Genomic DNA, 13,967 nt, shown 5'->3' with positions numbered 1-13,967 from the left:
ACTGGCCTCTGGTGGTCCTCAGGTTCATACCGGGTTCAGGAGGGGGGATGACTCAGCCTTCCAGGCCTCTGTTTCCTGGGAAGGAGGCGGTAGGGGGTCAGCTGTAGGCTTTCTGGAGGGAGCCCCAGGGGGGCAGGGACATGGGTAGGGAGGTGGTCTCCACTGCCAGGACCGTGTCTTCTGGACGCAGAGGAGCAGGAGGCACTGGCTCTCCGGGGTCCCCGGGCTTCCTTGGTAACCAGAACCAGGCATGGGGCCCTCCGGTGGGGGCTCCGGGAGCCCTGGGGCTGGGCCTTCTTGTTGGCCTGGCCTACCTGTGCTGTTTTCTGTGTCCACTTCCAACAGAGTCTGGACTTTTCTCAGCAGGATTGTTGACAAAAGACCTGTCCCGGGCCCCTCGGGCATCCGGGGTTCCTCCTGGGCCTGTCTTCTGTAAAAGAGTGGGGGAGGGGAACAGCTGTGCTCTCAGAGACCTGGGAGCCTGGGCCCAGCCTGCTCCTGACACCCTGGTTTCCTTCTATAGGGAAGTCTCGGACCCCCGGGGCCTCCCGGGCTGGGGGTAAGTATCGCTTCCCCTGCAGCAGGACTGACCAGCGTGAGGGGGGCCCTCCGGGAGCCCTGGGAGGCAGTGTCCAGCTCTCTTGTCCCTGGACCATGCCCTCTCTCCCCCAGGGAGGGTCATCCCCTGAGGGCTTGCTCCCTGCACCCCACCCGTCTTAGGGGAAGGGGTGGGTTGGCAGGCAAAGCCGTCCAGTCCCTGGCGAGTTCTGACTCAGTGCTTGGCATTGCAGGGCAAAGGCCTCCCCGGACCCCCGGTGAGTACTGACCACCCTTGCACCCCAGCCCCCAGCAAGCCAACAGCACCCAGGGCTAAGCTGGCTGCCAGGTCCCAAACCAGGGCTGCGGCTCTGGTCCTCCTTAGGGGCAGCTGCCTGACAGGCTGCCTGGGTTCCTGTTCCGAGGGGGCAGACCAGCACTGTGCGGGGTCCTCAGAGCTCTGCGGGTGCAGACCCCTGGGTTTCTCTCCCTTCCCCCCGCCCCAGGGAGAAGCAGGAGAGAGTGGCGTCCCAGGTGGAATGGGTCTCCGGGGCCCCCCGGTGAGTGGCTGCCCCTGACCTTGCCCCATTGCTTAGAGCAGGGGCCCTGCCTGCTTCGCCCCCTTTCTCCTGCCCTTCCCTCCCCCTCCTCCTCTCCCCCCCTTTTCCTTTCTCTGTGGCCTGATAGAAGCCCTGATTGACCTTCAGGGACAAGGAGAGACTGGGCCTTGGGACGCACCTTGGACACCAGCACCAGGCCAGGGTGGGGCGACGCTGGCAGAGTGGGAGCGTCCCCGGAAGGGCACAGGGGAGGGAGGCTTCTCTCTGGAAGTAGCTGGTTACCTCCCTTCAGGCAGGGGCTGGTACTGCTCCACCTGACGTCGTACCCCCTACCCCCAGGGACCCTCTGGACTACCCGGCCTCCCTGGCCCCCCGGGACCTCCAGGACCCCCCGTAAGTATGGGGCAGGGGCCTCAGAGCTTCTTGGGGGAAGTGCCAGGCACAGTGGGCTTGACTCTCCTGCCCCCTCCGGGGCCCTCAGCCCCAAATCCATGCCCTATAACTCCCGTCCACTCTCTGGATGTGCGTGAAGCCCAGGGCTGTGGCGGCTGGGTCAGTTGACGTGGGGATGGGCAGGGCTCGGGCCTGGCGACCGTTCCGCCCCAAAGGCAGCTGGTATCTGTCCTTGTGAGTGCCCAGCACTGGCCACTGTGGGAGAGGCAGGGCCTGAGCCCCCTGGCAGGCCTATAGGGGCTGGGGGTGGGGGGCAGCTTCAAAGTCAGCTGTCTTTGTGTTCCAGGGTCACCCGGGGGTCCTCCCTGAAGGCGCCACCGACCTTCAGGTAGGCGTTCACAGCCATCTCTGAAGGGGGCTGGGGTGCCTTGGGGACCCATGCGGAGAGTGGCCTGTTCCCCACCCACAGGAGGGTCGGGGTGCGGCCTGTGCGGGCGGCGCTGGCTCTGGGCACAGCCTCCCTGCACCCTGGCCGCACGAATCTGGGCTGAGGGAGAAGGGATTGTAAATGGGCCTGGGCCTCTGTGGTGCGGCCACATCCGGAGTGCCCAGCCACATGTGGCCAGTGTCTCCCACCCTGGCTGGCACGGACACAGGGTGTCCCCAGCACAGAATGCCCTGGGCTAGTGCCTGGGACTCCCTTTTCTCTCCATCTCGGAGGTGTGTCACTCCCGGAAGCAGAGAAGCACGTCCGGGGTGGCCCCGGGTCCTTCTCCACGGCGCGTGGCTGTTGGTGGACGGTTCAGCGTCTGGCTGGCATACAGAGGTCTTGGGCTCCTGAAGGAAGCTGCCCCACCTAGGGTCCAGAGCGCTTGACCAGCTGGTATCCCAGAGGGAGATTGTCCAGAATCCGGGGAAGGGCCCGGCAGGAGCAGCAAGGGCAGAGATGGATGGCACCGGGTCTGTGCCGGATCAGCTGTGGAATGATCTAGAAAACCCCGTGCCGTCCCAGGGCTTCACAATACCCCTGGGTGTGGACATCCCAAGTGCGCCTGCAGGACACCTGTGCACGGAGGAGAAGCCCGGCCTGAAATTGCCCACAGGGAGCACAGGACTCAGGCCCCTTTGTGAAGCCGGTAGCCACTGTAGCTGGATGTCCGCTAAGAAAGGGGGGACAGCTCTGAGCAGGAGGCCGAGGGGCCAGACCGCCGAGGCCGGCTCCCGGCAGGCCTCCCTGCACCCCGCACCCACACTGAATGAGACCCTGTCTGCGGTCCCAGGAGGCCCGGGTGTGGCCTGTGGTCCCTTTTGCTTGGTGGAACAGCCCCTCCGAGGGCCCCTGGGCACTGAACTCGGTCAGGTCCAGGGCTGTGTGGACCAGGGCTCTGACTGCTCTGTCTTCCAACAGTGCCCAGCCATCTGCCCTCCCGGCCCCCCCGGCCCCCCAGGAATGCCGGGGTTCAAGGTGAGCAGCGGCCACAGGGTGACTGAGCCCCTTCCATGCCCCATAGGAGGAGGCAGCCTGGTCCAATTGAGATCCCTAGGGGACTTGGGGGGACACAGGGGTCCAGAAAGTCTGCCAGTTCTTCCAGAAGAAAAGGAGGGCCGACTTCCGGCCCAGCCTGGGGGCCTCGCTCTGTCCGCACCCCCCGTTCCACAGTGGTAACCAGTGGGCACTGGTGTGGCCACCAGGACTGGGAAGCCCTGCCCCTCTTGACCAGGCCTCAGTTTGCCCACCTGGGCTGGCGGCCATGCAGGCCCTGTTCAGGGCCACAGGGGGTGGGCTGTGACTTGCCGCCCACCGCTGGCTTTCAGGGACCCACCGGCTACAAAGGCGAGCAAGGAGAGGTCGGCAAGGACGGCGAGAAGGTGAATGAGGGCCCTGGGGGGTGGTGGCTGGAGAGAAGGGTGCTCGGCCGGGGCTGCGGTCTGGGCAGGCCCCCATGGATGGTGGGGGTGAGGGAGAGAGTACTGGCTGCATCTGGGGTGCACCGTGTACAAGGCCTGTGTGGGGCCCAGCTGGTCAGAGCCAGGCGAGCTGGGCCAGGGTCCCGGGACACACCCCTGCCTGCCCAGTCTCACGTGGTTCCCTGAGCTCAGGCGCCCCCTCCCCCAGGTGGATGGAGAAGTGTCTCCTGGAGGCTCCTGCCCTGCCCCTGCGGCCGCTCCCGTGGCTCCAGGGAGGCTGGCAGCATCTCTAGCCAGAGAGGCCACTGCATGGGCGGCAGAAGGGCCCACGCCAGCCAGGCAGGGGCATCTGGGAAAGCCTGGGGGCCTCTCTGGTGGAGGGTCAGTAGCCTCAGGAGGCTGTGAGTGGGGCGATGGCCCCAACAGCGTGGGCTTGGGGGTGGGCAGTGGGCTTGGAGAGGTGCCGCAAGAGCCTGGGCTGATCTTGCTCATACCCCTTTATCTCAACTGCAGGGCGATCCTGGCCCCCCTGGGCCTGCTGGCATCCCAGGCACTGTGGGGCAGCAGGTGAGGAGGGGGAGGAGCTGGACAGGGGTGAGGAGGTGGGACCGGAGCCCCTTGGACTGCCTAGGGCTGCAGGGGACCGTCCGCCAGGTCCCTGTGCAGGGAACCGGCCAGGTCCTGTGTCTACCAGGCTGCAAGTCCCAGGCCCCCTCCCCTGGGCCTGTGGCCCCATCTCCTCCAACCTGTGGCCCCTTCCCCTTCCCCTGTCCCCCTTCCAGGGCCTGTGGCCCTGCACCACCCCCTTCACCTGTGGCCCCCTCCTCCTCCATCTTGCCCACCCCCTCCATCTTGCCCACCTGTGGCCCTGCACCACCCCCTTCACCTGTGGCCCCTTCCTCCTCCATCTTGCCCACCCCCTCCATCTTGCCCACCTGTGGCCCTGCACCACCCCCTTCACCTGTGGCCCCCTCCTCCTCCATCTTGCCCACCACCTCCTCCATCTTGCCTGAGGTCAGGTGCTCCTAGGGAAGACTATAGGGCCCTCAGTGGCACCCAGGGGGTATGCAATCATGGGGTGGGGGCAGAGGCTGCTGGCCCAAGCCCTGCCTTCCCAGCTCTCTCCCCACAGGGACCTCGGGGACTTCGGGGCCTGCCAGGGCCAGCCGGACCCCCAGGGGATCGGGTAAGTCTGGCCATCTCAGATCAGCCCAGGCTGTTGTGGGAGGCCACCTTCAGGAGGGGAGGGGCTGGGGGGAGGCCCTGGAAGATGGGGGGAAGAGGGTTGGGCCTCTGGGTGGCCAGTGAGGAGGGGCCTGCTGGGGGCTGTCTGGTTGGGGCTGCTGGAGCCGAGATCTTTCTGGATGGAGCCAGGTCCTCGGAGGGACGCTGGCCAGGCTTCAGACAAGAGGCCCAGATACCCCCGCTCTCCCTCACAGGGTCCCATTGGATTCCGAGGGCCGCCAGGGATCCCAGGAGCCCCGGGGAGAGTGGTATGTGTGCATCTGGGGTGGAGAGCAGCCAGGGCTCTCCGTCCCTCTCCTCCTCCTCCTCCGCACGCCGGTGCCTCCCCCAGTCCCACTGGACTGCGCTGGGCTGGCCCTTCCCAGGACTGAGTCCTCTCATGGGCCCATAGCCCTGGGCACACCTGAGCAGTGGCAGTGGGCACACCTGGGGGGTGGGTCGAGTGTGCTGGAAGAGCTGGTACCCTTCTGTCCGGACACTCACGGGATGCAGTTGGCCCCTCTGGCCCCCGTGGTCCTTGGCAGCACCTGCTCTTCTAACCACTTCTGGGGCCCGGCCTGGTCAGTCTCCCCGCAGGGCGGCTCTCCAACCTGCTCGAGCTGTTAACTTTCTGTTCCCCCACCCCCCACCCTCCTCGCCCCGTCGTTTCAGGGTGACAGAGGCGAGAGGGGCCCTGAGGGTTTCCGTGGCCCCAAGGGTGACCTTGTAAGTAAATCTAGCTTCTCTGGCTCCTTCCTCCAAAAACCCTGATCTGGGGGGCGGTGGGGGGGGGGACGCCCAGATGACACATGCCGGGGGGGGGGGCTGCCCTTTCCTGGGGGTGGTGCATCTCTGGGTAGCAGCTCGGCCTGGCCCGCGGGGTCCTGGGCAGTTCTCCAGGGAGCTCTAATGAGCTCGTGTCTGGCGGCCGACGTGAACATGGGATGCGAGGCTGGGTCCTGGATCCACAGGCCTTTCCCCTGCTGTCGGGCTGGGCCAGTGGGGCCGTCCCCCAGCCCTGAGCACTCAGGCCCCGGAGTCCACAGTCCCTGACGCGAGCCTGCCTGGGATTGAGGGGTGGCACCCGGGAGGAGCTTTCTCAGACTCCCCCCAAAATGTAGCCAATTGTGTGTCTTTTAGGGCAGGCCTGGTCCCAAAGGCGTCCCTGGGGTAGCAGGCCCGGGTGGAGAGCCGGTGAGTACCCACGGCCACCCTGGCGCTGGGCGGAGGCTGGGTCCCTGCACGGAGCATGGCGTTGCTGCCCCGACCACCCCCACCCCATCCCCCGGAGAATCCCTCTCCTTCAACGACGGGGCACCCCTGGTGTCTTCGTGGCATGGGGGCCAGGTGGAGGGTCTTGCGTGCCCCGTGCTGTCCTGGCCTGGAGCCAGGAGGGTTCTGAGGGTTCTCGGGCGCTCAGCCCAGGCCTGACCCCCCTCCCGTCCCCTCCTGACCCCAGCCCGCGAGGACAGGCCCCCCGGACGCTCCTCCGGCCTCCTTCTCGGGGAAAGCAGGATGAAGGGAGGGCACATGAGGGAGGCCGTGTGCTCTCCTCCTGGCTCCCAAGCCTGTTCCATCACCTGTGACCCAGGCCATGGGGCAGTGTCCCTGCGGGGATGTGGGTGGCAGCGTGTGGGACCCTTCACACTGTCCTTGGCCCCTTGCCATGCACCAGCCGCCCTCGGCTGCAGTCTGAGGGCTGCCCAGGTCACCGCGTGGGGCGGGGCGGCCTGGGGTCTGCTGACACAGTGCGGGGACTGGGGAGGAGGGGGAACGAGGGGCACAGCAGGCCTCACCCCGTCCCCCGTCCCCAGGGTGTGCCAGGCAAGGACGGCCGCGACGGTGTGCCGGGACTCGACGGTGAGAAGGTTGGTGTCGGGCCGGTGGCCTGCGGGGCGGGGGGTCTGCGGGATTCGGCTTCCTGGGCCTCAGCAGCCGGTCCCCGATCTCCCGCAGGGAGAGTCTGGTCGCAATGGTGCCCCAGGAGAGAAGGGTCCCAACGGGCTGCCGGTGAGAGCACGGGCTTCCTTCGCTGTTCCTGAGATGGGGGTCCACGCCCCTGGGCCCCCAAGCAGGGGCTTGTGCAGGGGAACCGGCCCTCTTTGGGGTGCTCTGCTGCGGGTTCGGCAGCCCTGACCTCTGACTCGTGCAGGGCCTCCCGGGACGAGCAGGGTCCAAGGGCGAGAAGGGAGAACTGGTATGTGGCTTCTTTGTCCTGGTGGGTGGGCGGGGGCAGCACCGGGCGGGGACGGAGGGGCCGTGTGGGCACTCAGGGATCTCGTGTCCTGTGCAGGGCCGAGCTGGCGAGCTGGGAGAGGCCGGCCCCTCAGGAGAGCCCGGGGTCCCGGTAAGTCCTCCTACCTCCTCCCCCACCCGTCCCCACCCCTCCCCCACCCGTCCCCACCCCTCCCCCACCCGTCCCCACCCCTCCCCCACCCGTCCCCACCCCCTCCCCACCCGTCCCCACCCCCCAAGTCCACGGATTCCGGGGACACCGGCGCTCCCCTTCTCCTTGTGCAGGGAGACGTTGGCGTGCCTGGGGAGCGTGGGGAAGCTGGCCACAGGGGCTCAGCGGTGAGTGAGGGACGCAGGGTGGCCCAGGGGAAGGGTGCCGCGGCAACACCACGTGACCAGGTTTCTGTGCAGGCCGGGGAGGCCTTCTGGGTGCACCCGTGGGCTGACCCCGTGAAAGCCGAAAGACAGTGAGGGCCAAGCCCAGCTGGGGACCTCTGGGCCGAGGGACTAAGTCGCCACACCTGGCCGAGGTCAGCGGCCTGGTCTCGGCTCCACAAGATGCTGCCCTCCCCTCCCATCCCCTCCATAGACGGACAGAGGGATCATGAGGACGCCGGCCCCACAGCCCTGGTTGTGGGTACCTGGGTCCCAAGACTGAGGCGTGGCAGCGGAGGGGAAGGCCAAGCTCTACAACCCCAACTGCCCCCCCCCCCCCGCCGCCAAGAGGGCTCCCACGTCTGTCCGCAGCCTCCGGGCCTGATGCCCAGCGTCCCCGGGGCAAGCGGAGCGGGACTCACTCCTTCCCCTTCTCTTTCAGGGGGCTCTGGGCCCACAAGGCCCTCCTGGAGCCCCTGGTATCCGAGGCTTCCAGGTGGGTGAGGTTTGGGGCCAGGCTTTATGCCCAGTGAGCCCAGGGGGGCCTGCTGGGCGGGGGGCGCTGTCCCCGCCAGGCTCCCCTGTGGGTGCTGACAGGCTGGTCCTTGTCTGTAGGGCCAGAAGGGCAGCATGGGAGACCCTGGCCTGCCGGGCCCCCAGGGCCTTCGAGGTGGCACCGGTGACCGGGTGAGTGGCTGTCCCCGCCCCCATTCTCCATCCCGAGGACCCACGCGGTGGACCTGCCCGCTGCTGGCGGATCCCCGTGGAGTCCAGGGGAGGCCCAGGGCTTCATGTTTTGGGTTTTTGAGGATTGCTTGACGCACTTTAGATAAGCGAAGCCCCGGCTCTAGGCACCATTAGGCCTCACTGCTTCTGACCGTCCTGGGGGCCCTGTGCCTGTCGGGACGTTCGCTGTAGGGTCCCTGTCGTCTGGGGATGGTCAGGGCAGCCTGGAGCCCTCCTCAGATGTGAGCTCAGGGTCCCACGATGGCCGGCTGGCCGCCAGACTTCACCGCAGGCGGGAGGCCGAGGAGCTGCAGGGGGAGGCAGGGGCGGGGGGCACAGAAACCACGGGCCTGTGGCCGGACCAGGGGCCCTTCATCAGCCTCCAGGCAGGAAATCCCAGGTGTCTGGGGCTCGCCAACCGGGCTGGGGCCTCCCCGGGGGCTGTGCCCACCGGCTTTGCCTGAATCTTCCCGCCCCTCGCTGCCCTTGGCCTCCATTGTCGTCGGGCGGCCTCATCTCTGCCCCTCGGGCAAGTTCTCACTCTGCTGCTGTTGGAGCAGATGGACAATCTTTATTTCCATGTTTTGTGAGCAATCCTGGCAGTTCCTCCAGACCCGTCCCTCGTCTCAGGGTCCGCTGGGAAGGTGACGAACACGAGCCCTGAGCGCTGGGACGCAGCAGTTCACATGGGCAATGACCCGCGCACGGCCCATGGTACTGGGAGGGATGCCAGATTCGAGGAGGCCTGTGACACAGTCACAGCACCGTGGATGCGATGCTCCGGGGCCCCCAAGACCGTTTTTCTGGAAGATTCCAGAGATGGGCATGCACAGAACACTGCCACGGACGGGAAACACACCTGGGGAGGGCCTGCTTTCCCAGCCCCGCCGTGCTCCGCAGCTTGGAGGGGGCCGCCTCAGGGATCCCCGAGCTCCCTCTAACACTGCCCTTCTCTGTGCCAGGGCCCAGGAGGAGCCGCCGGCCCTAAGGGAGACCAGGTGAGTGGACGCCCAGGGCTCAGGTCCCTTCTTTTTCCCTCCCTCCTTCATTAGCTGCTCTCCCTCATGCCTTCTGAGCAGAGGGGACCGCTCTGGACACCCAGCCCCAGCTCACAGGGAGGGGGTGTTTCCGCTGACCTTCTGGGAATGGGGCCTTGTAAGTGGGGAGTGGAGTCTGGGCCCCAGGACTGTCTGTAGAAGGCGCACTCTCTCAGGACAGGCTCAGGGGCCGGGCCTGTGACCTCTGGGGACTCCTGGCCCTCTTCGTACTGGTTGAGGGCCTAGAGTAAGCAACAGCACCCTGAGATGCTGCTTGGCAAGAGAGGGACCGTGTGTCCTGCCGGTCTGTGCAGTCATTGGCATCCGACCCTGGGCCTAGGGCTTGGGGACTGGCGCCCGAGCTTGGAAAGCCGCTCTCTGACCTTGGGGCGTGTGGTTTCAGGGCGTCGCAGGTTCCGATGGCTTTCCTGGGGACAAAGGAGAGCTGGTGAGTGGGATTAAATCGGCCTCGCTTTTGTCAACAGCTGAGAATAAATTAGTCGCATTTGCGGGGTGGGGGTGCAGTCCGCAGCTCTGGGCAGCGCGGGGAGCCCCAGGGACGCTGAGGCTGCGGGCCCCGTGGCTGTAGCCAGGACAAGCTCGGCTGCATGTGCGCGCGCACGCACGGGTCCTTCTGCGGAATTCCTGGACAACTCTGACCAGCCGGACCCCGGCCTTGGCCCCCCGCCCCGGCCCCGGCCCCGGCCCCCAGCCCTGTCAACCTGATGGGGGCAGCCGTGCCTGCCTGCTAGGAGCCCCTCGGTGGGGACCACGGCCCTCCGCACGTGCAGCTGGGAAGCTTCCAGAGGACGCGGTTGGAGAAGGGGACTGTAGGCACAGAGAGGTCCAGACGCCCGTTACTAGAGCGAGGTGACGCTGGAGACGGGGAACAAAGTAAATACGTGTAACGAGCCGTGCCGGGCGGCTACCAAAAACCCTCGTTAGGAAAATAAGTCACAAAAACGTCCGTGCGTAGAACACAATCCCAGCCAGAGAAGAACTACTCCGGACGGTGAAAGGAAGTGGCCGCTTCACGTCCTGAGGCAGCCCCAAGGGTGGTCTCTTGGCGGTTCCCCACCTGCCCCCGCCCCGCGCCGGCCCGCACTAGCCCTGCCCTTTGGAAGCGAATGCCCGCCGGCTAACAGCGCAGTGGACAACCGCTCTCTTGCAGGGTCCCGGTGGTGCGGTCGGACCCAAAGGAGAGGTAAGTGGCCGCCAGCTGTTCCAGCAACCAAGTCCAAAGGAGACGCCGGGCCGGCCTGTGGGGGTGGGGCAGCAGCTGCTGGCCGCTGCGCACTCCGGCCTGCCTCGTCCTGTTTCCTCTAGTCCGGCAGTCGAGGGGAGCTGGGCCCAAAGGGCATCCAGGGTCCCAACGGCACCAGTGGCGTCGAGGGCCTCCCAGGCCCGCCCGGCCCCGTGGGCTTCCCAGGAGTACAAGGCCTGCCTGGCATCACCGGGAAGCCCGGAGTCCCGGTACGTCTTTCCCTCTGTTGAGGGTGGTGTTCGCCGGCCTTGGTCACTTTTCCGAGACTGATGTGGGGCGGGGGGCCGCGTCTAAGGGAGCCGGCTGCCCCCAGTCTGCAGCCGCACTGACGGGGTGAATTTCAGGGGCGAGAAGCCAGCGAACAGCACATCCGGGAGCTGTGCGGAGGGATGCTCGGTGGTGAGTGCCCTCCACCCCTGCGCACCCCGGCCTCCTCCACCTCTCTCCTCCCTGGGGGGCGGCTAGTCTCCATCTGAGCCCGGCGGGGGCTCCCTCCCCCGGCTTCCGCACAGGCAGGGGCACGGGGGGCGGGTCTAGATGTCTGGGTCGCCGGCAGCAGGGACGGAGACCTGCGCCTTCCAGCCTTCACGGACGAAGTGGCCAGCTCTTGGCCACTTTGCGCCAGAGGATTTGTAAGGACTCCTCCCAAAATGAGCACCTCCTCCTGGGCACGCGGGAGAGGGAGCAGTATCAGGGCTGCGCCCCGAAGAGAGTTAGGGGCCTCGATCTTTTCTGCCTTGGCGGGCGGCCTTTGCTGATCCTCCTCGAGTAAGCGCTTGCATCTTTGTTTTTCCAAAAGAACAAATCGCACAGTTAGCCGCCCACCTGAGGAAGCCTTTAGCACCCGGATCTGCAGGCCGGCCTGGTCCAGCGGGGCCCCCAGGTCCCCCAGGACCCCCGGGCTCCATCGGCCACCCTGGTGCCCGAGGGCCCCCTGGATACCGTGGTCCCACCGGAGAGCTGGGAGACCCGGGGCCCAGAGGTGAGTGGGCCGCGCCGACCTCTGTGCAGCCCGGTTAACCCCTTCTTCATGCCGCGGGCCCCACGGACACCATCAGAACAGCGGTCGGGGGCGGGGGCAGACAAAATGTGAGGGAGGAACAGCAGGAGCCTGTTCACGCTTAACTGCATCCGCCCCTGAAAAACTGGCGCACGCGAGCGCTTCTGTTGTAAAAGGCAACAATCACACAGAACTCCGTCCTAAGCGCTGGGAGGTGCAGTGCAGAAACCGCATGGCCTCATGGCTGGGCCCCGTTGCTGACAGGGTCCGTGCAGGTCCCCGCCGAGCCGCAGCCGCGGACGCCCTCCCCATGGACCGGGCCTCGTGGATGACACGAGTGGGAACTCGTGGACACTGGGCTTTTCCAAAACGGCCTTTAACACGCACTCCTGTCCGAGTGTGCACCGCATCCCACCCGCCTCCCGCCACCGGGCCGCCCGGCCCCAGTTCTGGACTTAGAGCTCGGCATTCCGGTCCGCGCCCGCTTACTGATCCAGGAGTTCTGTTTCTAAGAAAAAGCATAAGAAAACCGTTTCTGAGAGAAACTTAACTGTGATTTCCTCTCTTCCTTGGTGAGACAAAGTTTACTGCAAGTCCGGCCCTTCCAGGATGAGCAGGGCTGCTGCCCTTGTATTCGAGAAACTCCAAGGCTGAACAGTTTCCGCCCTGGAGACAAACACATCTTCGCAGATGCGGTGTCCATCCCGAGGTCACGGTCCCGAGGTCACGGTCCCACGGTTTGGCGCGGCCGCAGGACGGCTGCAGGCTCTGAGCGTCTCCGGTGCCGGCTCGGGGCGCGAGGCCCTGCTGTCCTCCAGCAGTAGGCATCCAGCAGCAGGCATCCAGCAGGCCGCAGGTTGCTCCGAGCAGGGATCTGAAGGCCTTCTGGCCTGCTACGAACACCCTCGCGAACAGGCCTCCATCGCCCTCACTCCCGGGGGGCGTGTTGCTTCTCTGAGTGTTTTCACTTCAGGAGAACACTCAGCAGGCGGAGCCCTGCCCGTCAGAAGGCGGGTGACACGCTGGTGGGTCCCCCCTCGAACCCCAGCCGGGTCCTCACGTGTCCGGTGCTTTCCGACAGGGGCTCCGGGAGACAGAGGAGACAAAGGCGCGGCGGGCGCGGGACTGGACGGGCCGGCTGGGGACCAGGGGCTGCGAGGTGAGTGCCGGTCACCGGCAGCTTTCCCAGGGCGCTGGGACTTGGCCCGGGGTTGCACCTGGGTGGGGAACGCGTGTCACGATGTCTTTCTCTGGGCGAAGCCATCTCAGATGGTCGGGAACTGCCAGGAACTGTCAGACCGACCCGTCGGAGCGACACCGGGTCTGGGCAGGTCTCGTCACGGTCGGTTTCCGCTGGGCGAGAGCAGGCTGGCGTCCGGGGCGGTCACATTCCAGAATTCCCTCCGAGTTGGCCCACATGTATCCTGAGGTTTAGTGTCCAATGAGGAGCCCCCCGGCCCCGCGATGCAGCCCGGGCCAGCCTCACAGGACACCTGAGTCCCCTCGCACAGCCTTCCATGCGCCCCCACACCGTGGGCCGGGCGGAGACCACGTTCCAGTCCTCCCTGAGCACCCAGGCCTCTCCTCCGCCGGCCCTTGAGGCCGCACCCCTGCTCCGTGCCCCCCGCCCCCAGCTGCCCTATCCTGCTCCACCTACCCAGGGGGCCCATCCCCAAGGCGCACGCCCCACAGGGCTCCCGCGCAGGCCATGCTGACTGTCACCTGTCCCCACTCACCAGGCAGCCCTGCAGCCCCACCCCCGGCTCGGCTCTCTTCCCTCAGCTCCCCGGGAGCCCTGCTCCGGTCTGAGCCGAGGCACTGGGGACAGGCCCCGGGCCCCACCTCCTCCCCGCCTCATCCTCTGCCCTCGTTCTCCCCCCTGCCCCCCGCACAGTCTTAAATAAGCCCCACACAGAAGGGCGAGGGGCGGGAGGCTCAGTGGCTGTTCTAGGCTTAGGTCTACACTCACCTTCCTGCTGCGTCTCCAGGACCGCAGGGTGTGCCTGGCGTCAGCAAAGACGGCCGAGACGGGGCCCACGGCGAGCCCGGGCCTCCAGGTGATCCTGGCCTCCCCGGTGCTGTCGGTGCTCAGGGAACCCCTGGCATCTGTGACACCTCAGCCTGCCAAGGAGCCGTGATGGGAGGCGGCGGGGAGAAGTCAGGTTCTAGAAGTTCCTAAAACAAAACCAGAGGAAGCGAGAAGCCAGTGCCGACGCCAGCGGGGAGCCCCGGAAGGACGCGAGGAGCCGCAGCGCTCTGGGGGCGGGGGGCGGCGACACATGTCATCCAGACGGCCCTCACGGCCCTCCTGGCCTCCCCTCGTGTCCTCAACGGCAGCGACAGGACACTTAGTCCCTGAGAGTGTCCTTCGTCGACCCGTTGTCCGGAGCCGTCCCTAGCGCATTTACAACGGCCCGTCAGCGGTCACCGCGCACCTCAGACACAGGCCCAGGTGCGCCAGCTGGACCCCAGCCCTGAGAGGGGGACGGGGCACATGCACGCGGAGGCCTGGAACGGCCGCCTGTCCGCACCACACTCGTGTGAGGACTGAGAGCGAATCCCAGTAAGAAGGCAGACGGACCCAAGCGACCCCAGTCTAACAAATAAAGGGTTTCATGTACGGCACCCCCTCCACATGGTCTGGTCTGATTTACCTGCTTCTTTCGTGTGCAAACTGCCTCCGAGTAAATGTTTCTTGAAGGTGAGTC

General features: G+C 66.5%; 1 protein-coding gene across 1 annotated transcript; it reads left to right on the top strand.

Moving 5' to 3' along the window:
* Positions 1–1,076: 1,076 nt before the first annotated feature.
* Positions 1,077–13,932, top strand: COL9A3 (collagen type IX alpha 3 chain). Its single transcript, XM_044262572.1, has 25 exons — positions 1,077–1,097; positions 1,437–1,490; positions 1,837–1,878; positions 2,899–2,955; positions 3,306–3,359; positions 3,912–3,965; positions 4,531–4,584; positions 4,838–4,891; positions 5,295–5,348; positions 5,763–5,816; positions 6,437–6,490; positions 6,579–6,632; positions 6,775–6,819; positions 6,916–6,969; positions 7,143–7,196; positions 7,675–7,728; positions 7,848–7,919; positions 8,921–8,956; positions 9,399–9,443; positions 10,167–10,199; positions 10,322–10,468; positions 10,604–10,658; positions 11,059–11,241; positions 12,341–12,418; positions 13,248–13,932. The coding sequence occupies exons 1-25, from the start codon at positions 1,077–1,079 to the stop codon at positions 13,436–13,438; spliced, it is 1,653 nt and encodes a 550-aa protein (XP_044118507.1). The 3' UTR covers positions 13,439–13,932.
* Positions 13,933–13,967: the final 35 nt, after the last annotated feature.

This window comes from Neovison vison, chromosome 8 (genome assembly GCF_020171115.1).
Source record: "Neovison vison isolate M4711 chromosome 8, ASM_NN_V1, whole genome shotgun sequence".
Taxonomy (NCBI): domain Eukaryota; kingdom Metazoa; phylum Chordata; class Mammalia; order Carnivora; family Mustelidae; genus Neogale; species Neogale vison.
Note: the sequence above shows the minus strand (reverse complement) of the source record. Positions and strands in the feature narration are given on the sequence as shown.